This window comes from Monodon monoceros, unplaced genomic scaffold (genome assembly GCF_005190385.1).
Source record: "Monodon monoceros isolate NGI ecotype Baffin Bay Population unplaced genomic scaffold, NGI_Narwhal_1 Super_Scaffold_1, whole genome shotgun sequence".
Lineage (NCBI taxonomy): Eukaryota > Metazoa > Chordata > Mammalia > Artiodactyla > Monodontidae > Monodon > Monodon monoceros.
The window spans coordinates 15230476-15256297 of record NW_021703765.1 but is presented as its reverse complement, the minus strand read 5'-3'; the positions used below and the strand labels follow the sequence as shown (position 1 = coordinate 15256297).

Below are 25822 nucleotides of genomic sequence, written 5' to 3'. Positions count from 1 at the left end.
CTGTCTCCCCTGGTGTAACATTTCCCATCTCCCCAAACAGTAGCTATACGTTTAAAATAAGTAAAGACAGCGGGGCCGCCCCCGTTCAGTTGCTGACCTCTGGGCCGAATCCTGCCCCTCCCGAGGGGTCTCTCCCAGCCCTCCCACCCCCTCTCACCCACACCCGTCCCGATCACCCTCCCGGCAGCAGAGGTGGGAGCTCGGGCCCGCAGGAGGCAGAACTGGGTTTCGAGAGCGGGAAACCCACGTCGGATGAACAGCCGGGACCGGCCTGGGGTCGCAGCGCGGAGCTCCAGGACACCGAGCGAGGAAGACCCTCCGCTGCTGCGGCCGCCTCTGGACCCCGTGACTCTGGAGACCGGCGGTCTGGAGAGGCGGAGCCCTCAGTGCCCTGCGTGCCCGAGGGAGAGAGAAATCACCACCAGAAGTACGGAGCCGCGGAGCGCAGGATGGTCACGTCACCCTCACCGGCAGGAAGAGACTCCTCCATAAAGGGAGAAATGCCAAAACTGAAATGCCGCCAACGAGGCGGGAGTAGCTGATGGCGGCTAGGTTAGCGGGGCGCCCAGCTCCGCGCCGGCCCGGGATCTCTGCATCAGCCCTCGGTCCAGGGGGAGCGCCAGACAGTCTGCGCCCGCTGCACCGCTAGCCGTGCCTGACTCCGCCCTTCCCTCGGAGCCGTCCAATCCGAGGCGCCCTTCTCCGCCCCGCCCCCGCGGTCACACAGCCTGGCCCCTGGTGGCTCCTACCCCAGCTCCCAGGAGCCCGGAGGAGCGGTTTTGACGTCCCACCTTCTTTCCACCCCCCCACCCCTCCGCCGGCTGCCGTTCAGAACAGGGGTCGTCTTCCTGCGAGAGGGCCCCCAGGGCCTCCCTCCTAGTCTGACAGGATCCACGTCGGCCTGAAGCAAGGCCTGCTTAGAGCAACACAGTGTCTTTTCTCCCCGAACCCCGTAAGACCACTCCCAACTGGTTCCTGTTTCCCTTCAGTGGACAGTGGTAGCCTGAACCAAACCCGCAACCTCATCATGGAAGACTCAAGAACCATTTCCCAAGTGATGAGGATTTACTGGGGGAGTCCTTTCCCCCAGAGTCCCTGAAAGGCGTGTGTCCGCCCCAAATCAGAGCCAGCACAGCCCAGTTTCGGAAGGCAGTGCCGCACCTTGACCGGCACCTCTGCAAACTGCTTTCCGTAGCCGTGAGCTTGAGCAGCGGCCCCAGGTGTTTCTGGATCGTCTGGGGCTTTAACGCTCTTTATCACAAGCCATTCTCACCTCCTAGCGGAGTTAAGTACAGTACCGCCTGCCCGCCTCACCTGCACCCCTCCTCCTGGAGCTGGGAGCTTGACTCACCGCGGGCCCAGTGGAGCTGCCCTACTAGGCAGCCTTTAGGAAGAGGGCGGAGAGGGACGCTGGGGCTGATGCTCTGTCCAGGCCTCCCCCAGGTAGCCCAGGAAGGCACTCACAACGAGCACCCATTCCTCAGCATCTCAATTCCCAATGTGGCCTAATGAGCTGTTCTTGGGAATTGGAATTAAGGAGCACTTATTCAGCAACTATTTCCCGAATATGCAATATGATCGTGAACGGACGGGACTTATAGTTATTCCAGCTCCAACGCTTACAAGCAGAGTTAATTGGTGCAACCTCTCTGTGCCTCAGTCTCCTCATTTATAAAATGGGGCTAGTTGAATCTTCCTAGTAGAGTCCTTGTGAGGCTTAACTGAGATGAAACCACTTCGAAGAGTGCAAGCACATAGTAAGCTTTCAATGATCATTAGCTATTAGTATTTTGATCATTTTCCAAGGACTTGTCCCTAAGTCCAGGTATGGTTCACTCTGTTGGTGCCTAAAGAGATGGTTTAGAATATCCCTTCTCAGACTAAACTAGTAAAAGAGGAGACAAAAATGGTGGAAAGCTGCAGATGCAAAAAGATAGGAAGAAAAATGGCAGAGAGAAGGAGACAGAATGAAAAATGGAAATGATCTAAGGGAATCGAAGAAGTTGCTGATGGTGAGATGCACAAGGTCAGAGGTGCCCAGGACTAAGGAGAAAGAGGGCAGAGCAAGTGTGAACAGCCGGGACCGGCCTGGGGTCGCAGCGCGGGGCTCCAGGACACCGAGCGAGGAAGACCCTCCGCGGCTGCGGCTGCCTCTGGACTTCCAACTTCAGGGCCACTGAAATTGGAAGTTCTCTGAATAAATCATTCCTAGTAAAACGAGGGCATTAAAGGATGAAAGAGAAGATAGGCCAAAGTGAAAGAAATTTACTTACACATCCATCCTGAGTTTACCTATTTTTTTCATGCCAAGATCTGATATTGCTTGGGCCACTCCATTCATTTCCCTATGGAACCTCCTTGTCAGAGAAAAGCGCAAGTATCAATATATTACTCCCTACCTGTTGGGGGAAATAACCCATTCAATAAATTCTTCCTGACCAGCCTACTATGTGTTAGGCTCCAGGTGAAGGTCTAGGGGTACACAGCTCTGGTTATGCCACAGGCTCTAAGGACCCACATGGCAGGGACTGAATCCTGTGACGACACTCCCTCTACTCCCAGCCCCGGGATAATCCTCCTTTTCCCAGGTAGGTTTCAGGAACCCAAGAACAGCACCGGGATACTCGGGATCAGAGAATCGGGATCACAGTGTGTTTGCTTCATACCAGATCATTGGTATAGTTTACACAATGTGGTAAACTACCCATCTTTCCCACTTCCCAGGGAGGTGGGGCTCATTTACAGGAGGAAAGTGGGCTGTGGTGGTTCACTAACGTGCTAATGACCTATAGACAGTAAGTAGCTGGTTGACGCTAAGGCTCTGGCCGCGCCTTCCCGGGAGCACTCAAAGATAGGAGGCCGGAAGGACCTGCGTGGCGGGAATCCGGACGATTCATACCGCGGCCTCTCAGGCTGGGAGTTCCGGGCTCTCCTTCGCCCCGGGGACGCCGCTAGTACCCCGGGAGCTTCTGAAGCCCGCGGAGACTTCTGGATTGCTTTCCCGCCCCCCAGAGACGGCGCCAAAGAGCCACAATACTGTCCACAACGCGCCCGCGAGAATGTGCCCTCCGGGTCGCGGCTCAGAGCGCCCCAGGACACGCTCCCCGAGCGCGACTGCTAGCCCGACGCGCGTCAAGCGGAAGCACTGGGCTGCCGGGTGCGGAGCGAGCTGGGGAGGCGAAAGGGCGGCGCGGGGCTTAGAAAAGGAAAAGTCGCTCTGCCCCAGTCTTCGGAGCACTAATGTCATCAACCCTGGGTAGCAGGGGCGGGCCCCGAGCCGGTGACCTGGACAATGATCTGAGAGGGGCCTGGGGCCGCGGCGGGCTGGAAAGAGGGAGGCGGGGCCGCCAGGAGCTTCGGGGAGTTCAACTCTTACCCTGGGAAGATGGTGTAGAAGCTTCCTAGGGTCTGGCCTTCAAAGTAGCAGCTGCAGCTCGGCTTTTGGGGTATCGAGGGGCTGGGAACGCGCAGGCAGCTGAGCCTTCGGCTCCAGACACCCGGAACCCCACACACTCGCAGGCGCCCGCCGTACCGGTAGAGGGGCGCTCTGGTCTAGGGCGTCGCTGTGTCTGGGACGCTGGCGATTCTCTGCTGCAGCACAGCTCCCCGAGGAGGATGCGCAGGAGGGAGCCCCAGCTCCTGCGCAGCCCTCTGCTTTCCCGCGCCCTCCACATGCAGCCCCTCCAGAAGCCGCCTTCATACACACATCTTCCTCCCCGCCACCGCAGTCCTGAGCGCGCTTAACCAGAGTCAAACCAAAACAGGTAAACCTTTAATTCTCCTCCTCAATTCTTCGAAACTACTTGTACAGACAGTCCCTCAAACACTTTCTCCGCCTCCCCTTCCTCCCAGTCGGCCTTTTCTGGGGTTGCCACGCCGCCCGGGAGCGGCCGAGGTCAGGCTCTTTGGGTGCCTTGAACTTGGAGGCTCCGGCGCCCGCCGGGGTGGCAGCCGCGTGGCCGCCTGTCCCCCTCCAGCAGCAAGGCCCGGGGTCCGTGGGAGTGTGGGTGTGGCCAGAAGGTCTCGGCTGGCCTGGGGGGTCAGCCCTCCGCGGTGAGTCGGGCGCAGATGCACATCCTAGACCCAGGTCTTCAGGCGGCGCAGGGCAAGAGTGGCCGAGTCCGGGGGACCCAGGGAGAAGGCGTGAGCGCCTGCGGCTCGGGGTCGGCTCCTAGGACGGGCGTCTGGCCTGAATTGGTCCCCGGTGCCCTTAGAGGGCCTGCCACGGCTTCCCGATGGCCTGGATGTGCTCCTTGGCCTTCAGGCGCAGCGCCGCGATGCTGCTGTTGCGCGGGTCCGCCTCGTCCAGCGGGAACTTGTCCCCGAAGCCGGGCCCGCACGGGTAGGCGGGGGGCGGCGGCGGCGGCGGCGGCGGCGGCGGCGGCGGCGGCCCGAGGGGCTGCAGGCCGGGCCCGAGGGGCGGGGAGTTCAAGAAGGGCGGCGGCGGCGGCGTGTAGCTGGCGGGCAGGCTCTGCGCCGGCGGCCCGAAGCCTGGCAGGCTCTGCAGCGCCGTGGCGCCCCCGCCCGGCAGCGGCGGCCCGAGCCACGACTCGAGCGGCAGGGCGCCCCCAGCAGGCCCGCCGCCTCCGCCGCCCGGGCCCGCCCCGAGGGGCGCCAGGGCCGCGGCGGGCGGGGAGCGGCTGAAGGAGAGCAGGGGCGAGTCCTGCAGCTTCATGGACGACACCTCCAGCTTCTCCTGCCGCCGCCACTTGGCCCGTCGGTTCTGGAACCACACCTGCGGAAGGCAGCACAGCGCCGTCAGGCTGCGGCGGGGGCAGGACTCCCCACCCCCGAGAAGGACCGGGGCTCGACTGTTTCACCTGCTCCTTTCATCCCCGCCGCCACCCCCCGCTCCCCACCCGCCTTATCCTTCTTGTCTGTCCCGTTTGCTCCAGTCTCCTCCCTCCTCCTCTCTCGCGCCGAGTCTCTTTGTCCCATCCCTGTCCTCCGTGGTGTTCCCACCCTTGTCCCTGTTTACCTCACCCTTAGCTGTGGTTGTATCTGTTTCCAACTCCTGGCACCGAGCAGGCAGAAAAAAAATGAAGTTAACCCTGGAATCGGACAGTGGGACTTGGGAAACCAGATCTCACCAAATTTCTGTGACCTCCTGGTTGGCGGTCCCTCCCGACCCTTCACTTTAGACCCGGCTTCCTCCCTGTGTGGTACAGTGGCTGCGCTTTTGTCGCAGACTTTCTGTGCTCTACCCACATTTTGCCTGTTATAAACATATGTATAAACAAATACTCTAAGTACTGTAACTGGAAACATTGGCTGTTAAAATAGAGCTATTTCCACAAATTACTGATAGAACAAAGTGGGTTGATTTTATCCCAGGCATATTTAATATGCATATTACTGTTCGTGAGATTTTCATTTTTATTTAATCGATATCTGACTAATATTTCTGATATTTCCTAAAAATGGCTTTCAATGATTACAATAGTTCAAGTTTAATAATCTACTTTTACTCCGTGGAGTTAGTTTTGACGTTAGCCTAAGATAAATTCAATGAGTTCAAGTTTTTCTTTTTTTCTTTACATAGAGAAAGTCCACACCAAGAGTGAAGTCTGGTCTCTTAAGGCTGCAACTTCCATTACTGATTTGATAAAAGCACAAGAAAGGGTGTAATTAAGGTTTCACTACCAAGTTACCACCCTCAGGAACAGAACAGAGAGAACTGGTCTAGTTTAGTGGAGAATCTAGAAAGAACTTTGGCCACACTGGGGGGGGGAGGCTTCAGTGTTAAATTTATGAAGGAAAGTGTGGGAATAATTACCACCTCAGAAGGGAGACAGCAGTTCTGAGTTAATTATAGGGAGAGGGGACCTCATAGGAAAACTGAGAAAAAACCATCCAGCACCTGAGCAGAGCAGGGCAACTGTCTGCAAGGCTGGGATTTGGGGGGCGGGGGGGGGGAGAGAGAAAGAACAAAAATGCAGGTACCCCGGGTCCCTTTCAATAAAAGATTCATCAGCATATCTGAGGCCCTGATTTTCCCAGAAACATTAGCTATATAGAGAAACACTGGCGCGGGTGAGGGCTTCCATACCACTGCCTCTCCCTCCCCCACACCAACATCCCACTCCATCCCCCAAAGTATCAGCTATAGGCTTCAGATCCAGTATCCAGAGTCAGAGGGCTAAAACCTGGGATAGTCTGCTCTTCTGCTCTACTGCTGTCCTCAACACAGTGGGAGACTCTGCCTACCCCCCCCCCCCCCCCCGCAACCTGATTACATCATACCCATGTGTTAAGAACCCACCATATGCTGGGCCACTGTGCTGGACCTGTGATCACAGAGAAGTCAGACACTGTTCTCAAGAAGCTCACATCTTAAACAAGAAGCAAACATCCCCAAACAAGTAGAGAGGGAAGGAACAAGTAAAGAGGAAGGAACGTGGGACAGAGGCATGAAGGGAGCCCCTGTATTCTGGAGGGGCACTGGAGGGCTTTGCCCTTTCCTCTTTCTTCCTCTTCCACTTGTTTTCTTTCCCTCTTCCTACCCCATCCTTCCTCCCTGAAAAGCAGGTGCTAAAATGTCCACCCCTTCAATGAAATCCTTGCAGCTCTACTGCCCCAAATTAGGAGAAATTGAACTGTCCTTGCCAGTTAATCCTGAGTCACATTAGGGAACTATTTTTAAAACCATGACATTTACTCATTACTTTAACCCCTTAAACTAAACAGAAAAGACAAAAGGCAGGAGCCTGTCCGCTTTTACTTTTAAGACAAGGCTAAAAGCCCCAAACATCTGAGTATCCTCACTTCCTGGAAATCTAATTCATTAGACACACACAAAAATCCCATCTTAGTTCCACTGCCTTTCAGATGCAGTGAAATTTGTTCCGAATGTCTCCCTTTCAGGCCTCTGTAAACTCTCCCAATTTGGAAATTCTCCCGGATTTTTCACAGATGACTAGCAAATATATAAGGCTTTCAAATATTTTAATGATCAGGGATTAAAGATAATTCAGCTTTAATTAAAGCGAAAACCCCTTTAAATAAAAAAGAAAAGGCCTCTGCAGCAGTGGGAAGTTTGGCTGGATGTGCACCCGAGAAGCAAAAGTCAGTTTCTTAAACAAATCCACCGAAAGTTTCAACTGCGAGGCGCCAGGTTCTCGTTAAGAAGATAGGGTTTTCGTTTTCAAGAAGGTGAGCGCCGTAACTGACTATGGTGGCATTTGGGGCCGCAATCCGGTTACCCTCGAGCCGCTGTCTACATACCCTCTCCACTCAGTGCTTCCCGCCCCCCGCCCCGGTCCTGGACGCTGTCGCCTCTTCAGCTTGCCAGCCATTCCCAGTTCCTCTCTTTTAGCTTCGAACGAGGGAGACCTCAAAGGGGAGATGCTACTACAAATTGGAACAGACTGTCCAAGGGACGGGGCATGGGGCGCATGGAAAATCTGTGACGCTCCTGTGGGGCTCTGGGCGAACCAAGCGCAGGAAGGCCCGTGGGAAAAGTGCCATAATGAATGCGTGGACGCCCGGGGATTCAAGGGAGCTTTGGCTGCAGCTTGAGCTTCCGGCCTTCCCGTGGGCCCATCTGGGCGTTTTACCTGGACCCGGACCTCGGGTAAGTTGACCTTGCCGGCCAGCTCCTCGCGACTGTACACGTCGGGGTAGTGGGACTTCTCGAACGCGCGCTCCAGCTCGTGCAGCTGGTATGTGGTGAAGGTCGTGCGGTTCCGTCGATGCTTCTTCTTGGGCTGCTCCTCCTCTGACAGCTTCGAGTCGCTGGGGGCTGGGGGTCCGACAGGCAGCCCAGGGCTCGGCCGCGCCTCCCCTGTCTCCTTGGGGCAGTAGGGACGAGGGGCTGGGACGACGAGACCCCGCACGGTCAGAGACACTCCTCGGAGTATCCGAAGGCCACCCCGCCCACCCATGCGGGCTCCGAGATGGCCCAGGGAGGTCGGGGGTCAGGGCTGCGAGGGTCCCCTTAACTTTCCCTGCACGCAAGTTGGAAGCTCCTGCTACGCATATAGCCCCCACCCCTGCGCCCAGATGCCTTAATAAAAGTTAAGGCAGGGCTCTCTCCTCTTGCAGAGCTCCTAAGTTTGGGAGCCCTAAGGGTCTCGGAGCAGCCAGGGTGCGTACTCACCTTCGTACTCGGGAGCCGGTGCCGGGGCGGGCGGCGTGGAGGACTCGGCGCCTCCTGCAGGCGCCTTGGGGCAGGAGGTCCGCGCGCCCGGCCTCCTATCCCGCTCTTTCGCACCCCGGGCGACCCGCTCCTCCGGGAAGGAACCGAGGATCCCGTCGTCCTTGGTAAATCCCAGGATGGCTTCGATGCTATGCAGCCGCGAGGTGCTTCCGCCCGGGCTGCGGAGCAGGTGGCCGGCGAGCGAGAAGCTGCCGTCGGCCATGGCTGGGGCGCAGCCGGGCAGGTGCATGGGGAGCGCCGGGACGCCGGAGGGCGCGGCCCGCGCTCTCCGCAGCGCCGCCTGCTTGGAAGACCGAGAGCAAGAGGCTGGAAGTCGGCCCCTCCCGGGTGCGGTCGTCCAACCCGAGGGGTCCTGACTCAAGGTCAAGCTCCGCGGGCGATGCGGGCCCCGGCCGCGCGCGCTAGAGGAGGGCGAGCGCTCGGCCAGCGGCCGCCTAGGTCCCGGCGGGAGTCGGAGTTTCAACTCCCGGTGACTGGGTCTCCGGGAGCTGAAGGCTCCAAGCCGGGTCGCCCCGGCTCCTCCCCTCTCGCCCGGTACCCAGCCTCTTCCCTGGTCCCTCCCCCCGCAGCGGGGCGGGTCCTTCCCTCGCCCAGCCTCAGGGTCCTCGCCCACCCACTCCGGGCTGGGCCGGCACTCCGAACCTTCCACCTCCCACCTCTCGATCAGCTCCGAACACTGCTGAGACCGCTGGGGCATGTTTGACGGGCCCGGGGACCCGGGTCCGAGGGCCCGCTCCCCGCAGTCCTGCCTCAGTGGGGCCGACGCCCTCGGTCCCACCTCCTCCTCGGGCTTGCCTCCCTCCTTCGGCTCCTCTCCCTCGGCCCAGGCTCTCCTTCTGCCCCGAGGAGCGCTTCCTGCGCCGGGCTGAGCGCCAGGAGCGACCCTTGGAAAGACCGAGAGCAGGCTCCCCGGCTTTCTGGCTTTGGAAGTCAGTCCACGCTTCTTCCCAGTTTGAATTTTCCCCTCTTTCTTCCTCTTTTTAGCCCCACCGGCAATCCTCTTTCGGCTCCGTAGTCCGAAGCCTCGGACTTCGGGTTTATTTTGTTTGTCTGTATCTGACTTAACTACTCCTCCCTGCCCCCTCGGACTTGAGCGCCCGCAGGCCCCCTGACCCCGGCGCCCGCCCCTGGAGACGGTGGGACCATCTGTGCTCGCAGGCCTGGCGACTTCAAGGGTCCCACGGCCCAGCAGGAGGCTGGAAGGCGCCGAATCGGACACGCTGCCGGGCTCAAGCCGGTGGGAGACCCGCTAGGGGTTGTCACCCTCGCAGACTATTTGTCCTGAGGGAACCCTCCCTCCAAACCATCTTCCAGGCCAAGGAGATGACCCAACCTCAGGCTGAGGGGGGAAGGACCTTCGTCAGGGTGCAAGGCCTCGCGCTTCTCTGGGGGCTATAGGCACAATCCACTGGCAAAGGGGACCCCGCGAGGCTTCCGAGGCCCAGAGTGACTCATAGGCCAAGTGGGAAGATGATTTGTGCGGGCGGATGGTTTTGTTTTGTTTCTTCACATCCCCCCAGTGCTGTGAACAGCACTGTAAACGCCGGCTCTTCTCAAAGCTGATGCCAGACCCGAGGCAGCCCCTGCCCTCACTGAAATGTTGGCGGGAAATGTGAACCAAAATGCTTTCCTAATAAAATCTGCAGGACTCAGAGTTTCTTTTGTTTCCTGGTTTTATTGAGATAGTGCACTGTATAAGTTTAAGGTGTGCCGCGTGATGATTTGACACATATACACACGTAAATGATGACCACAGTAAGTTTAGTTAACATCCATCATCTCATGGAGATACAAAACAGAGATTTTTTAAATCTCCTTTGCAGAGGCCCTCTGATCTCCACGCAGGGGCGTCTCCCCTTCCCCCAACCCCTGCCTCTACAACGTTGGTTGACTTCATTTTGCATTGAGACAAGCAGTTCATGAGTCCCTTCTGAGGGTCGGGCACTGATGTGGGCCTTGTCAACATCACAAAAGAAAAGAGAGGCTGGGGCCACAGGCCTTAAGGAGTTTAACGTCCAGCCTGAGAGACAAGACAAAGGAAACCAAAGAAAAACCTGTATCTTAGGGTCCTCCACCTTTAAATTAATGTTAGAAGGACATTTAAAAGGACATGTAACTATGTTAAGGATCTTTAAATGGAAATGGTTATTTCTCCGTGATGGGCACATGGGTGGGGTTCAGTACACCAATTTCTCTATTTTTAATAAAACTGTAAAAAGGTGTATTAAAACAGCAAATGTGAGTTTACAGTAGGTAGAATTAAGCTACTGATTTAAGTGAGAAATTATTTTTCAAGTAAAAGCTAAATTAATGAAAATCAATACACACTACAGTTTTTGTGTATCACTTTATGGTATTCAGCACATTCTTCATGCCATCCTAGCCTCACAACCCTGTGAGGTGAGCAGGACAAATATATTTGTCCCCATTTTACAGAAGAGAAAACTGAGGCTCAAAGTGATACAGCTCTTAAGTGGAAGGGACAGGACTGGAACACAGAGTGACCAACTCCTTGTCCAGTGCTCTCTGGCTGCCCCTCATTTGTAATTCTTACGGCAGGGTGTGATATTTTTGAACAGAATCAAAACACATCTTAGTCTGCAGTCCGTCTTTAATCCTTCCTGGAGACTGGATCCTGCACGTAAGAGGCTGAGGAAGAGGCAGCTTAGTTTCCCGAAGAAACGCAGTCAGAGCTTGTAGACAGTGGTCTTTGGGCACTGGTGTCCAGGACGACAGGACAAACCCTCTGGAGGTTCCCGTCCCAGTGCAGGGGAAGCCTGCCACTTGGCCTCTTTTCGCATTTTCTAGGCTGTCAAAGACACTCTCCCCCCAAACGATCTGGTGGCACCCCACAAGGTCCCACGAACCAGTTACAAAGGCCAGGTGGTTGAGATGCTGCCGCCTTGGTGACCAGAGGGCAGCCATAGGGATAATTAATTGGTATTTGTTGTTTCCCCTCTGAGTATGCTTTTTATGTAAACTCCCCCAATATTAAATTGATCTCTATAATCACTGCTAAACAAAGATTGGCAGCATTTTCTTAAGCTCCTGCCCACACGCTAAGGGGCTTATGGCCTTGTTTTCCAAAGTTAATTCCCTCTGGAACTGCCCAGCTCTCCCTAATAGGTCCAGGTGAGGTTAGCTTTTATTTACTGTTTATTTCAGAGTCTCAGGAGAAAAGCAGCAGACTTCAACAGCCACTGGCGAGGGACCACGGGGGAAACAGGGCAAAGCAGGACAAGGGGAGGTTGGGACTTCTTTTGTACATGACATAAAGAGCTAGTCAATACTATTGTGGGCACAGTGGAGGGTACTCCAAGCAATCAGCCGGGGGTCATTGTTAGGGGCTAATCTACATGTGTATTTCCCAAGAACTCGATTAGGGAAGATGAATGGGTTCGGCCATGTCCTTAATTCTTCTAGCCCAAAGCTGCATTTTTCCAGCAGTTACGCCAGCTCATACCCAACCCAGCTTCGGCAAAAGCAAGGAGCCTGGCTTCTGAACTCCACCTCTGTTTAATTCATTAATTCATTAGGTGGATCAAAGAAAACTCCCTCCTCACAGCTGCCAACACACGGGCTGAACTTTAGGCAGCTAGAGCCCCTTTCAACTTGGCATGGTTTGGAGAAACATTTCCAGAAGTAAGGAAAATGAGAGTGGTTGAGGCTTGCAGGGATGTCTAAGAAGGGGAGGCTCAGTTTGATGTGGGGTAGACAATCTAGAATGACAACTGGATTGGGGAGATTTTGAGGAGAAAGGGGCTAGGGACTGGCTAGCACGAAGAAAACAAAGTCTAAACATAACCAGCCATCAAGGTCGCTCTTTTATCTTGGATGTATACAGGAGGTCCCTTTTCTAGAAGCATTCTAGGTGGACTGCTTCACCCACAGCACTCTTGAGAAAATGGGCATATATGGAGTGAATTTTCTGTACCCTGGGTGGGCAGGGGGCATACTCACAAGTGAGCTCATGGCATTTGAGTCTAGTAATTTCACCTTGAAGCAATGTTTTAGGTTTGGGCGAGAAAAGTGTCTATTGGAGGACTTATGGGTTATCACTCCATAAAGTGTATAAAACCAACTCGATGTCTGCATGGAGACTATCCTCTTAGTAGATGTATTTTAATCCTGGAATAACTCCATCTGTCTCATACCACACTGGAGGACCATCTCCTCCCACAAGCTAATACACGTTCATTCGGCCAAAGCAACTTAACTTTAGTTGTAACCAAAGCAAAACTCAACTCATGCAATCATTAAACACACATACACACTGAAGTTCAACAAATTCAGCTGTCAAGAGTTAAGCAAAATATATTTCTATATAAAAACAGTTATTATTTATTGAATACTAACAATATGCCAGTGGGCACTCTTCCAAGTCCTTTATGTAGATTACCTAATTAGTTCTCACAATAACCCTGTGAGGTAGACACGATTATTATCTCCACTTTACAGATAAGGAGTCTGAGACTCAGAGAGGATAAGTCACTCACCTAAGGTTGTACAGCTGGTTTCAGGTGGAGCCAGGACTTGAACCGTGGTGTTTTTTCAGGAATATCCATCTAATCACTGCGTATACCACCTCCCAATACGGTGGGTGCATATACATATTCACAGTTGATTCTCCTGTGGCTATATGAGAACTAGCAGATAGAGTAAAAAAATTGGAGTCAAAGGGCACAGGAATAATGTGGTTCAGAGTTTGAGGGAGGTGGGAATGAAAAAGGTGTGATGGGCAGTTAATAATTTATTTGGTCAATTATAATGATGCCAGATATGCTTAAAAAATAAGTATACCATTCAACTTCCCAAGGCTGCCTTATAAAGTTTAAGGAATTCTCTCTCTGTTCCCAGAGTTCCAATTCACTTTTAGGGTTTTGTGAACAATATATGTTTAAGCATTGATTCAATGTATTCTCCTCTATACTCTACTATTTTTTTAAATTAATTAATTAATTTGGTTGCACTGGGTCTTAGTTGCGGCTCGAGGGCTCCTTAGTTGCAGCTCAAGGGCTCCTTATTTGCGGCTCAAGGCCTCCTTAGTTGTGGCACACAGGCTCCTCAGTTGTGGCAATGCAAACTCTTAGTGGCATACATGTGGGATCTAGTTCCCTGACCAGGGATGGAACCCGGGCCACCTGCATTGGGAGCGTGGAGTCTTAACCACTGTGCCACCAGGGAAGTCCCTTTACTGTTTATTATCGTATGTCATGAGCACAGTATACAAGCTGCTGACAGTCTTTGAAAAAAAAAATCAATAGCTAAACTCTCTTTAATATTGACATATTGAGTCCAGAGATAAAATATACTATGCTTGTTCAGCTCTCACTATCAGATCTTCCCAATTGATGAAACATTTCCCTACTAGAAGCAGGACGGAAGGTATATCAAGAAAATGTCCTTGGAGATGCTTATCAGAAACTCCATATTTATAAGTAGACAACTTATATCCCTTGTCACTTCCATAAAATTGGCACAAATGATCAACACCCTTCCTATATACCAGTTTATTAGTCAATATGAACACCTGAATCTTCTCTACCATTTTCAGACCAAATTGAAATAAGTATTGGGAATTCCCTGGCAGTCCAGGCTTCCACTGCAGGGGGCATGGGTTCGACCTGGGAACAAAGATCACACAAGCTGATCTGCAGTGAATAAAAATCCCATAACATAATTGTGGCTAAAATACATAAATCAGTGAAGAGATGGGCCTCACAGGTATCTCTGGCTGAATTGAGAGCCCTATTGGAAGGGCATATGGAAACAGACATTTCATCTAAAAACAAAAATGAAATGTAGGGTAGTTGGGAGTGGTTGTGTTTTCCGGCAGTAATGCCCTGTTTGCAAGGCTTCCTTTTTTTTTTTTTTAACATCTTTATTGGAGTATAATTGCTTTACAATGGTGTGTTAGTTTCTGCTTTATAACAAAGTGAATCAGTTATACATATACATATGTTCCCATATCTCTTCCCTCTTGCGTCTCCCTCCCTCTCACCCTCCCTATCCCACCCCTCTGGGTGGTCACAAACCACCGAGCTGATCTCCCTGTGCTATGCGGCTGCTTCCCACTAGCTATCTATTTTACATTTGGTAGTGTATATATGTCCATGCCACTCTCTCACTTTGTCACAGCTTACCCTTCCCCCTCCCCATATCCTCAAGTCCATTCTCTAGTAGGTCTGTGTCTTTATTCCCATCTTACCCCTAAGTTCTTCATGACCTTTCTTTTTTTCTTAGATTCCATATATATGTGTTAGCATACGGTATTTGTTTTTCTCTTTCTGACTTACTTCACTCTGTATGACAGACTCTAGGGCAACCTAAGTGTCCATCAACAGAGGAATGGATAAAGAAGATGTGGCACATATATACAATGGAATATTACTCAGCCATAAAAAGAAACGAAGTTGAGTTATTTTTAGTGAGGTGGATGGACCTAGAGTCTGCAAGTCTTCCTTTGATGTAAGAACAGGGACCACAGCTCTCTGCAGACCAGCCAGTAATTAGCAAGATGTCTGTCCTCCTCTGGCACTCGCCTTGTTGCCCAATTACAATATTTTGGGAACAACATCCTTAAAATTCGCCTCTGATTTAGTTTTCTGTTATTTCAGAGGACCGTAGGCTTAAGAATTATAAGAGGAAGCTTGGTGAGGATCGTGTCTGCTCTTTCACTTCTAGCCTCCACTTTTCCTTTGTTGACGTGGAAATGTGGACCCAGAAAAGTTAAGCGATCTGCCCCAGATGAGACAGGGCATCTGCAGCAGGGCTTGGGCTAGAGGCCAGTCTCCAGACTCCGCCAGGCTGCTGCGGCTTTCCCACTGCTGCTCAGCCCTCAGGAGCCTCCACTGGATGCCCCATGCTTGCACGCAGACCAAGTCTGTGCTTGAACCCTGAGCAATATGCTTGTTGCACACATACAATGAAGTTACTCCTCACACTACTCCCCAGTCATTTATCAACACAGTTACCTTGGTCCTGAGCTTGCTTTTGCAGCTGACGCAGATTCAAGTAGCCTCTGTGGAGGAGAAAACTTCCCTTGGCAATAGATTTGCAGGGCGTTTGGGCAAACAACTGATATTTCTACCCACTGGTGTGCCGGAATCAGCTCGTCCTGGCTTGTGAGAGCCAACAGTTAGCATCTCTTCCCAGCTCTGAGTTCATATTAGTAGCTTGAAATCAGCCATAGTGGGAGTATTTTTACCACTGAAATTAGCAAGCGCTAAAAATCAGGACATTCTCCCCCCTCCCCAACCCCCATTAACGTTTTCAAAATATTTACTAGCGTATCAATATTCCTACTCCATTAAGGAGTGAAGAAATCAGAAAGTACCATTACTATTAAAACTAAAATATGATCTCTTGGGCAAGAGATGGCCACCTTTTGCCAAAAAATGGGACATTTACATCATTATCTCAGAATATGTAAATAAGGGGAAACTTGGATTTCTGCCAAAGAAATGGCCTTTTTTGAGTTGTTAGAAGCAAAGCTATATTAAGATAATTCCTCTTTACTTGTTTTCTAATTAAACTAATTGAATTCGGAGTGACTAGGGGAAGTACAAGAGACATTTATCTCCAGGGGATGATGGTCTTGAAGGCCATCAATCCTCTTAGAGTGCTAAGAACGACAAATCTGAGAATGCCCATTTTGCAGCAGTATTGACCCATCTCCCACCCAGAGTTTGGCCATCTCCAGGATTCTTCTCTCCTCCTCTTTTCGAAAGGACAGTTACCAGGGAGCCAATTCTCACTTTATCTTCACAGCACCCTGTAAGGTCAATATTATTATAATGCTTTTTTCCCCTGTACCACCCGTAATCCATAAGCCCTTTTAGCTCTGTAAGACTTACCTCCTCCCCACTTTTCACATGGCCTCCTTGAATACTTCTGACCACTCTCCTGTCTGCTCCAACTTGCTCACTGAGCTATAGCCACATTGGCCTTTTTTCTCTTCTTGAAATCGCCCAAGCCCCTTGCTGCCTCAGGACTTTTGCACTGACTATTCTCACTGCCTGCGATACCCTCACCCAAATGTTTACATGATCGTTCTTGTCATTTTATTTGTCTCATAGCGCCTCTCCAAAACTATTTTACTTATTATTTGTTTATTTGTTCGTTACCTGTCTCCCCTCATTAGAATCTAAGCTGCATGAGAACGGGGACCTTGTTTTTAGATCCCTAGCATCTAGAACATATGTGGCGCATAGAGGTGGTTGACGTAACGAATAACTGCAAGGAACTCTATTTCACAGATGAGGAAACAGATTAAGTAAGTTGTCTCATTTCACACAGCTATTAATTAGCATGAGTATACATTTTTTTTTCACATTCTTTTAATCAGTCCTCTGGAGTTTTTCTAAAATACTATTTCCCAGATGTTTGGAAATGTCAAAGTGCTTTGCTCTCCTTCCCAAATAGTCCACAGAAATCATTTGATCACTTTCAAAAGTCAGTTCAGTCCACTCCAGTCTTGTTAGCATCAGCTCTGACCGGGGTTGCCTCCAAGGCCTTTGATGTGAGTGTTCATCACATGAGGAGACAGGGCTCTACGCAGTGCCTCTGCCGTCTGCTGAGAGCCCCCGCCACCCCGCTTCTCTCTTGCCGGGGTGCACCATCTTAGGGAATGCCATTCTTTTTCCAGAGTGGCCCCTGCATCTTTACTGCAGACTATTAGCTTTTACAGTTGACTGCAACTTTATGGACACTTGTTTGTCAATTTTTGTTGTACTTTCTCCTTTGACCCCTTAAGCCCTAAAAATGCTGATCTTATATGTCCTGACCAACCTAATTAGCCCCTTTTAACCACCAGATGCTTTCAATAGGGTTTTCAAGATGCTCCCCAGAAGTTATCTTTATTCAAATGTCAGGAGCTGACCCACACTTACTGCAGGGTGTATGTGTTGTAAGTTAAAGGAATGAGCTTTAAAGAAACAAAACTTGGAAATCTTTTAAGCTTTCTAAAATGACTTAAGAAAACAAGAAAGCATCACTGTGTACACTTGTGTTATCCTTCTATAGCTCAAGGACTTAGACCCCATCTAAGAATGATGTCTTCAATTTATAGATGAAATTGTGACAATATAGAGTTTTCCAAGAATAGCAACACTTTAGAGTAGGGTAAAGAGGCTAAACTTGGGTCCAAGTGGATTTGTTATACTTATATTTCTACTTTTGGTTAGGTTTGAAAGTTTTCCATAATAAAACATTTTTGAAGAGGCAAAACAAATATCAAGATTTCTGAATCTGAATTTAATTTCAGATTAAATTTTCTTACCTCCTCCAAACAATTTTTGTGGCTCCCCAAACTGCCATTTCTAATGTAGACAAAAATGTAAGGAAGATCCAGCAATTCCACTTCTGGGGGGAATTCCACCCAATTTCACTGAAAAAAAATGAAAGCAGGGACTAAAATAGATATTTATGTTCATAATAGCATTATTCACAATAGCCCAAATGTGGAATCAAGCCAGTGTCCATCAGTGGATGAATGGATAAGCAAAATGTGGTATCTACGTACAACAGAATATTATTCAGCCATAAAAGGAAGGAAATTCTGACACATGCTTGAGGACATTATGCTAAGTGAAATAAGCCAGTCCGGAGGAAGTGGGGCAGGAGGAGGGAGGGGAAACAGAAAGACTGCTGTAGCCACATTCTGCATTTATCGTTGCACTGCATCTGAAAGTCCACACAAAACACGACTTTTGACTTGAACACCTAGAAGTGCTAGTCTTTTAAATCCCTAAGAGAACAAGAAGACATGATTTTTCCTTCCAGAATTCCTGTGGTTAGACAGTGAGTATATTTATTTTATTTTAACATATATATATAATGTTTATCCATTCTTTCATCAAATGTAACTTGAATACCTGTTATGTAGCAGACATATTCTACTCAGATTCTACTCAGGACCCTTCATTTATCTCTTAGAACCCTTTCTTTCTTTCTTTCTTTCTTTTTTATTTTTATTGGAGTATCGTTGATTTACAATGTTGTGTTAATTTCTGTACAGCAAAGTGAATCAGTTATACATATACATATATCCACTCTTTTTTAGATTCTTTTCTCATATAGGTCATTACAGAGTATTGAGTAGCACATTCCCTGTGCTCTACAGTAGGTTCTTATTAGTTACCTTTTTTTTTTTTTTTTTTTTTTGCGGTACGCGGGCCTCTCACTGTTGTGGCCTCTCCCGTTGCGGAGCACAGGCTCCGGACGCGCAGGCTCAGCGGCCGTGGCTCACGGGCCCAGCCATTCCGCGGCACGTGGGATCTTCCCGGACCAGGGCACGAACCCGTGTGACCCTGCATCGGCAGGCGGACTCTCAACCACTGCGCCACCAGGGAAGTCCCAGTTATCTATTTTATATACAGTAGTGTGTATATGTCAATCCCAATCTCCCAATTTATCCCTCCCCTACCTTCCCCCCCAGTAACCATAAGTTTGTTTTCTACATCTGTGATTCTATTTTGTAAATAAGTTCATTTGCATCATTTTTTTAGATTCTACATATAAGCGACATCATATGATATCTGTCTCCCTCTGACTTACTTCATTTAGTATGATAATCTCTAGGTCCATCCATGTTGCTGCAAGTGGCATTATTTCATTTTTTTATGGCTGAGTAATATTCCATTGTATATAAGTACCACCTCTTCTTTATCCATTCATCTGTCGATGGACATTTAGGTTGCTTCCATGTCTTGGCTATTGTAAATAGTGCTGCTATGAACATTGGGGTGAATTAACTTTTATATTTTAATTGCATTAAGAGATATGAAATTCTTGTAGAAACTTTCATTTTTTGTGGGAGCAATATTTACATATTGTTCAATGCTTTGAACTCTTAAATGAAAGTCCTACATATGAACACAAGAGTATGAAACAAATATCTGTCCTTTATTTGAATACTTAGGCAGAGAAGAAAGTGAAAACTTAAAATGCACAGAGAATCCCAAACTTTTTTTTTTAATTTAATTTTTTTCATTGAGTGTATTTTATTTATTATTTATTTATTGGCATATAGTTGCTTTACAATGTTGTGTTAGTTTCTGCTGTACAGCAAAATGAATCAGCTATATGCATACACATATCCCTTCTGTTTTGGATTTCCTTCCCATTTAGGTCACCACCTCAGAACTCTGAGTAGAGTTCCCTGTGCTATACAGCAGGTTCTCATTAGTTATCTATTTTATATATAGTAGTGTGTATATGTCAATCCCAATCTCCCAGTCCATCCCACCCCCCCACTTCCCCCCTTGGTATCCATACGTTTGTTCTCTATGTCTGTGTCTCTAATTTTGCTTTGCAAATAAGTTCATCTATACCATTTTTCTAAATTCCACATATATGTGTTAATATACGATATTTGTTTTTGTCTTTCTGACTTACTTCACTCTGTATGACAATCCCTAGGTCCATCCACGTCTGTGCAAATGGCACAATTTCGTTCCTTTTTATGGCTGAGTAATATTCCATTGTATATATGTACCACATCTTCCTTATCCATTTCTCTGCTGATGGACATTTAGGTTGCTTCCATGTCCTGGCTATTGTAAATAGTGTTGCAATGAACGTTGGGGTACATGTCTCTTTTCAAATTATGGTTTTCTCTGGGCATATGTCCAGGAGTGGGATTTCTGGGTCATATGGTAGTTCTGTTTTTAGTTTTTTAAGGAACATCCATAATGTTCTCCACAGTGGCTGGATCAATTTACATTACAACTTTGTTTCACTCGTTTGTTTCAGCCTTTCTTCCCATCATACATTTTTCACTAGAGCTGCTAAAGTAGAGAGGTTTATTCATTCTGCCCCCAAAATTTAAATATAAAATATGAAACATATATTTAGAAAATTTAAAAACATATAATAAAGTTGAAGGGATTGTAAACACCATGTATCCACCACCTAGATTTTAAAATTAATATTTTTCTATATTGTTCTATCATATCTATTCATCTACCCATCCCTCTATCTACCCATCAATCTCTTGTTTTTTGTTTTGTATTTCTTAAAGTAAGTTTCAGGTTTCAGTGCATTTCAGCCCCAAATACACAAGTGCAAGCATATCACTGGCTAGAGTTCAATAGTTTGTTTTTTTAAAAAACTTTTTAAAAATATTTATATGTTTTTATTTTTAAATTTATTTTATTTTTGGCTGCGCTGGGTCTTCGTTGCTGCACGCGGGCTTTCTCTAGTTGCACAAGCGGGGGCTACTGTTTGTTGCGGAGCACAGGCTCTAGGCACGCAGGCTTCAGTAGTTGTGGCACGTGGGCTCAGTAGTTGTGGCTCATGGGCTCTAGAGAGCAGGCTCAGTTGTTGTGGTGCACAGTCTTAGTTGCTCTGCGGCATGTGGGATCTTCCAGGACCAGGGCTCGAACCCGTGTCCCCTGCATTGGCAGGCAGATTCTTAACCACCGTGCCACAAAGGAAGACCTAGAGTTCAATAGTTTTTAAGGATTCTCTTTTTCTTTTTCAGTAAAACATACATATGGTGAAAGACATACATCTTAGTGTACTATTTAATGTTTCACAAAGACATATGGCTTAATATGCTTTTTTATACAGGGTGCATTATCATCACCCCAGAAAATTCACGCCTGCCCCTTCCCAGTCAGTGCTCACCACCATTCCCCTAGAGGCAAACACTGTTCCGGTATTTTTCAACATAGGATAGTTTACCTATTCAAGAACTTCTTACAAATGGAATAGTATAGCACGTACATTGCCCAAGACGTCTTTCATTAAACTTGATGCTTTTGAGATTGATCCGTGCGTTTTATGTATCAGAGGTTCATTCATTTTTATTGCTGAGTTGTAGAATATTCCATGGCTATTTATCCGTTCACCCATTGATGGACCCCTGAACTGTTTCTACTTCCAGACTCCTATGAATAAAGCTGCTGTCAACATTCTTGGACACATCTTTTTTTTGAATTTTATTTTATTTATTTTTTTATACAGCAGGTTCTTATTAGTTATCCATTTTATACATATTAGTGTATACATGTCAATCCCAATCTCCCAGTTCATCCCACCACCCACCCCCCACCACTTTCACCCCTTGGTGATTAGACACATCTTCTTGAGGACATGTGCTTTCAAATCCTGCGAGTAGAACGCTAGGTCAGATGCAGTTTAGTTTAGTATGTTACTTTTATATGAAACTTCCAGAACTTTTTTCAGAAGTGGTTGCATTAGTTAACACTCCCTCTAACAATATACAAGTTCCAGTTGCACCACATCTTCACCGGCACTTGGCTGTTGTCAGTTTTTAAAATTTTAAATACTCTAGTGGGTCTGTGGTAAAATGTCATTCTGTAAAAAAAAAAGGAAAAAGGAAGAAAAAGGGAATTCCTTGGTGGTCCAGTGGTTAAGACTCCATGCTTCCACTGCATGGGGCACAGGTTCGATCCCTGCTTGGGGAACTAAGATCCCACAAGCCAAAAAAAAGCAACACAAGCAGCGCGGCCAAAAAAGGAAAAAGAAAAAAGGAAAGAAAATGTCATTTTGTGATTGGTTTTAATGTTAGCTGACAATTACAGCGGGCATCTTTCTATATGCTTAGCCATTTGTGTACCTTCCTTTGTTAAGTGTCTTACTCAAATATTTTGCCTTTCTATTTCTGTTTTTAAAATTTTTATTACTGAGTTGTAAGAGTTTCAGATATATATGTTTATATAAATTATATAATTTATATCTGACAAAAGACTGGAATCCAAGATATATATATGTAATTTATATAAAATACATAAACTATATATTTATATATAATTATACCTGAAAAAAGACATATATATCTCCCAGATTCCAGTCTTTTGTCAGATACACGGTTTTTGTGGGTTTTTTTTTTAATTTTTGACTCTTGATGGTGGGATTGTGAGCGATCCTTTTTTTAAATATAAATTTATTTATTGATTTAAGTTTTTTTTGGCTGCGTTGGGTCTTCATTGCTGCACGCAGGCTTTCTCTAGTTGTGGTGAGCAGGGGCTACTCTTCGTTGTGGTGCGCAGGCTTCTCATTGCGGTGGCTTCTCTTGTTGTGGAGCACGGGCTTCGGTAGTTGTGGCACGCGGGCTCAGTAGTTGCAGCTTGCAGGCTCTAAAGCGCAGGCTCAGTAGTTGCCCATGGGCTTAGTTGCTCCGCAGCATGTGGGATCTTCTCCAACCAGGGCTCGAACCTGTGTCCCCTGCATTAGCAGGCGTATTCTTAACCACTGCGCCACCAGGGAAGTCCCAGTTTGTTCATTTTTAATCTTACTCCTCTCCCTGTCTCTGATGGTTCCGTTTGTAAGCGGTGATTTGGCAGATTTCTAGCATCAGGAGCGAAAACTGAAGTGCTTATATAACTCACAAACTGGATTAGTTGGCCTCTGAATGGCTGAGCTCACTATGTCAATATTCTTTCAAAAGAAGACCTCCTGTTTCATTATGCTGTAAGAGTGCATATCTAATTGAGGACTAGACTAAGTCCTGGCAAACTGGAAAGTCCATTTAATTTGTCTTCTTGGAATTCGTTCTTCTGCACCTCTCTCCAGAGCCACTGTGGTTCCTTCCACCCAGCTAGAAATGCTACCTGACCTCCAGATTTTCTCTCCACAGGAAACCCTCTGTGTTCCTGGCTCTTCTCCCTTCTAGTACCTACCAAAACTCTGTCCCCTCACCACCCCTGGGGCCTGTTGTCTCTTTGCTCAGCTGGCGTTAGTAAAGGGACAGAAACCTAGTTCTGTGACGGTGACTGTTGCCAATCTGCATTGGATATTGACCAGCCCCGAAACCATAGCATGAATCATAGAATGTAAAGTAACCCAGCCCCTTCATTTTTACTATTGAGAAAATGAATTTCCAGAGACGATCAATGACTTGTTCAAGGTCTCACACTAGCAGAATTTGTGCTAGAATCCCAATTCCTGACTACCAGTTGGCTCAAAGGAATGGCTGCAAGCATCAAGTCCGGTGGCAAGGTGTGGAGAGCGATAGCATCAGAGTCTTCTGCAAGGTTGCCTTCACTAGTGGACAGTGGCAATCAGAGCAGGATCACCTGGTGGGTTAACAGTGTCGATACTGTGTGATGAGAATTGAGAAAAGAACTGAGGATGTCGTCACTGGAAAAGAGGAAACTGAGTGAGAACTGAGGCATAGCTGTGGAGCGCCGTACAACAGAATCATGACCAAGGGGCCGAAGAAGCAGCCAGTTTCAGCTTAAGACAAGGAAGGATTTTCTAACAATTAAAGGTGTCCGCAGATGGAAGGGGTGGTGGCTGAATTCCCTTGGAGCAGCAGATGGTGAATTCTGTACCACTGGGAGCTTTCAGATAAGCCTCAACTAGGCTGTTGTAGAAGAGGCCCCTTTACTGGGTGGGAGTTTAGAATAGATTCCCTCCTGGTCCTTTACAGTTGTTGGAGTCTGTGCTTTTTGTCCATCCCACGGCATAGACACATCTACCCTTTAGAGGGAAAAAGGCCTTCTGAATGCCCTAATACAGGCCCTTCCCTGCCCCGACCCCATACACCTGAGACACTGTATTGATGGGGTGGGGCTGTATGGTGTAAAGTGGTGTGGTGTGTTGTCATATGATAGGAATCAGATAACCATGGCCAGAGTCTTCTAGGAGTTATACAGCCTCACTGGGGCAGGGACCAAATGGTATTGGAGCAATTTGGGTTGTCAAGGTGAAGTGCCAATTTAGTGATTTTTCTGAGCAGCATTGGCTACATCTTTGACAAGAAAGCAAGGCTTCTACGTCATCCTGCAACTGGTCTGGGAATAATTTGGCAGTCACAGTATTTTATGTCCCAACAAATTGTACAGAGTAGGGTCACGTGCATCACCCATTCACCAACGTTGTCAATTATAGGGCAGAGTCAGGTATTGAACTGAAAATAAATCTTATCTATTATTTATAGTTTTAAAATTGTGAATGTTTTAAATGTCTGCACTCTGAGGATGCTGATGTGGGGGAGGCTGTGTGTCTGGGGGTGGGGCAGGGGGCATATGGGAAATCTCTGTACCTTCCTCTCAATTTTGCTGTGAACTTTAAACTGCTCTAAAAAATTGTCTTTAAAAAATTGTGAATGTTTTAAAGTTTCTGGTATAAAACAAATCACAACTCACATGCCAGTTCTGATAAAAGATGAGCATGATTTAAAAAAAATGTTCATGGTATCTGGGGTTTATGGTCTGAATCTGTGTCCCCCCCAAATTCCCATGTTGAGTCGTAACCCACAAGGAGAAGGTATTAGGATGTAGGGCCTTTGGAAGGCGCTTAGGTCATGAGGGTAGAGAACCTTATGAATGAGATTAGCATTCTTATAAAAGAGATCCCCCTCATCCAAAGCTCCCCTGCCCTTTCCACCATGTAAGGATAAAATGAGAATTCTACTACCCAGTAGTAGGCCTTTACCCAACCATGCTGGCGTGCTGATCTCAGCCTTCCAACCTCAAGAACTATGAGAAATAATGTTTGTCATTTATAAGCCACCCAGTCTATTGGTATTTTATTACAATGGACTGAGCCTGAATGGACTAAGTGGACTTGAGGGCTAATTATCCTTAAACACTGTACCAGAATTCTCCCAGGAACTTCTGAGAGGGGCTACACTTTGCCCAAGACCATGGATTCTGGACCCCTAATAATCTGTTTTATTTGCATATTTTCAAAACATGAAACTTGTTCTTATACAACACATTCAGGAACTCTGGGTAGAGAACAGATTAGCCCCTAACTTTTTGGTCTTAGTTCCTTTTTCCTCTGATAGAGCAGTTCTTCTTGATAAAATTGGTCTTTGAGAATTATTTATTCTGTGAAAGTTCATGGAGAAAACAGTATTTTGTTTTGGTTGGGTTGGGTTTGGTTAAACAGCTCTAAGTGCCTCAGAGGTAAAAGTTCTAACTCTTCTGGGTAATTTCCTTTGAAAGAGAGCAAACGTTAGGCAAAAGAAATCCATGTATACGGTCGTGCCTGGGTATCTGCCAGGGATTGGTTCCAGGACCTGCCGTGTATACAAAATCCAAGGATGCTAAGTCCCTTACATAAAATGGCATAGTACCGCCGGCTTCCATATCCCTGGGTTCCGCATCCACGGGTTCCGCATCTGTGGAGACGGAGGGTTGACTGGAGCCTGGAAGACTGCGGCACAGAATGAAAATAGCATGGTTTATTGGAATCCAGTCTGAAGGGGTGGGATGGGGAGGGACAGGAAAGAAAAAGAAGGAGGAGAGGTAGAGAGAGGAACAAGAAGGGGAGAAGAGGTTGAGAGAGAAAAGAGGAGGAGAGAGATAAAGAGACACACACATAGAGATGGGTGTAACATCTCAACGCTATTTGTCCACCCTTTTGGTCCCCATGCTATCACCAAGTTCAAGAGGAGATGACACTGAATACAGAAACAGCGGTAGCCTTTCCAGTTGCCCCCCTGCCTCTAGCTTCCACCTCCCCTTCCCCCCAACTTCCCACCTCCACCCAAATCCATTCTTCACATGCTTCTAGAATGATGGTCTCCAACGCAGATGCCGGCGAAGTCTAGTCTCTGCCTCCTTCTCATCTTCTACCCCATCCCTGCTCCTTGGCTTCACGCAAAACTTGACGAGAAGCATCAACGACATCAAGAAGCCTGGAGTGAGAGGTGGTGTGATCTTTGACAGCCCTTGAGCCTGCAGC

At 48.0% G+C, this 25822-nt stretch overlaps 1 protein-coding gene and 1 long non-coding RNA gene across 3 annotated transcripts in view; one reads left to right on the top strand and one right to left on the bottom strand.

The window, feature by feature from the left end:
* Nucleotides 1–3503: 3503 nt before the first annotated feature.
* LOC114895592 overlaps nucleotides 3504–25822 on the top strand; it is a 31262-nt gene continuing 8943 nt past the window's right edge. For both annotated transcript variants that reach the window (XR_003793595.1, XR_003793594.1), the window contains exon 1: nucleotides 3504–3764. This is a non-coding gene — a long non-coding RNA (uncharacterized LOC114895592). The remainder of the gene's footprint in view (nucleotides 3765–25822) is intronic.
* Nucleotides 3777–8891, bottom strand: RAX (retina and anterior neural fold homeobox). The gene is made up of 3 exons (XM_029223064.1): nucleotides 8099–8891; nucleotides 7557–7813; nucleotides 3777–4735 (listed from the first exon to the last, which is right to left on the bottom strand). The coding sequence occupies exons 1-3, from the start codon at nucleotides 8853–8855 to the stop codon at nucleotides 4211–4213; spliced, it is 1539 nt and encodes a 512-aa protein (XP_029078897.1). The 5' UTR covers nucleotides 8856–8891; the 3' UTR covers nucleotides 3777–4210.

Bases quoted from the DNA above. Each gene is read 5' to 3' on its own strand.
- RAX (XM_029223064.1), bottom strand. From the start codon at position 8,855: ATGCCCCAGCGGTCTCAGCAGTGTTCGGAGCTGATCGAGAGGTGGGAG. The intron at 7,814-8,098 runs GTGAGTACGCAC...TCGTCGTCCCAG, and splicing joins ACCGGCTCCCGAGTACGAAG to CCCCTCGTCCCTACTGCCCC. The intron at 4,736-7,556 runs GTAAAACGCCCA...TGCCTTCCGCAG, and splicing joins TACCCGAGGTCCGGGTCCAG to GTGTGGTTCCAGAACCGACG.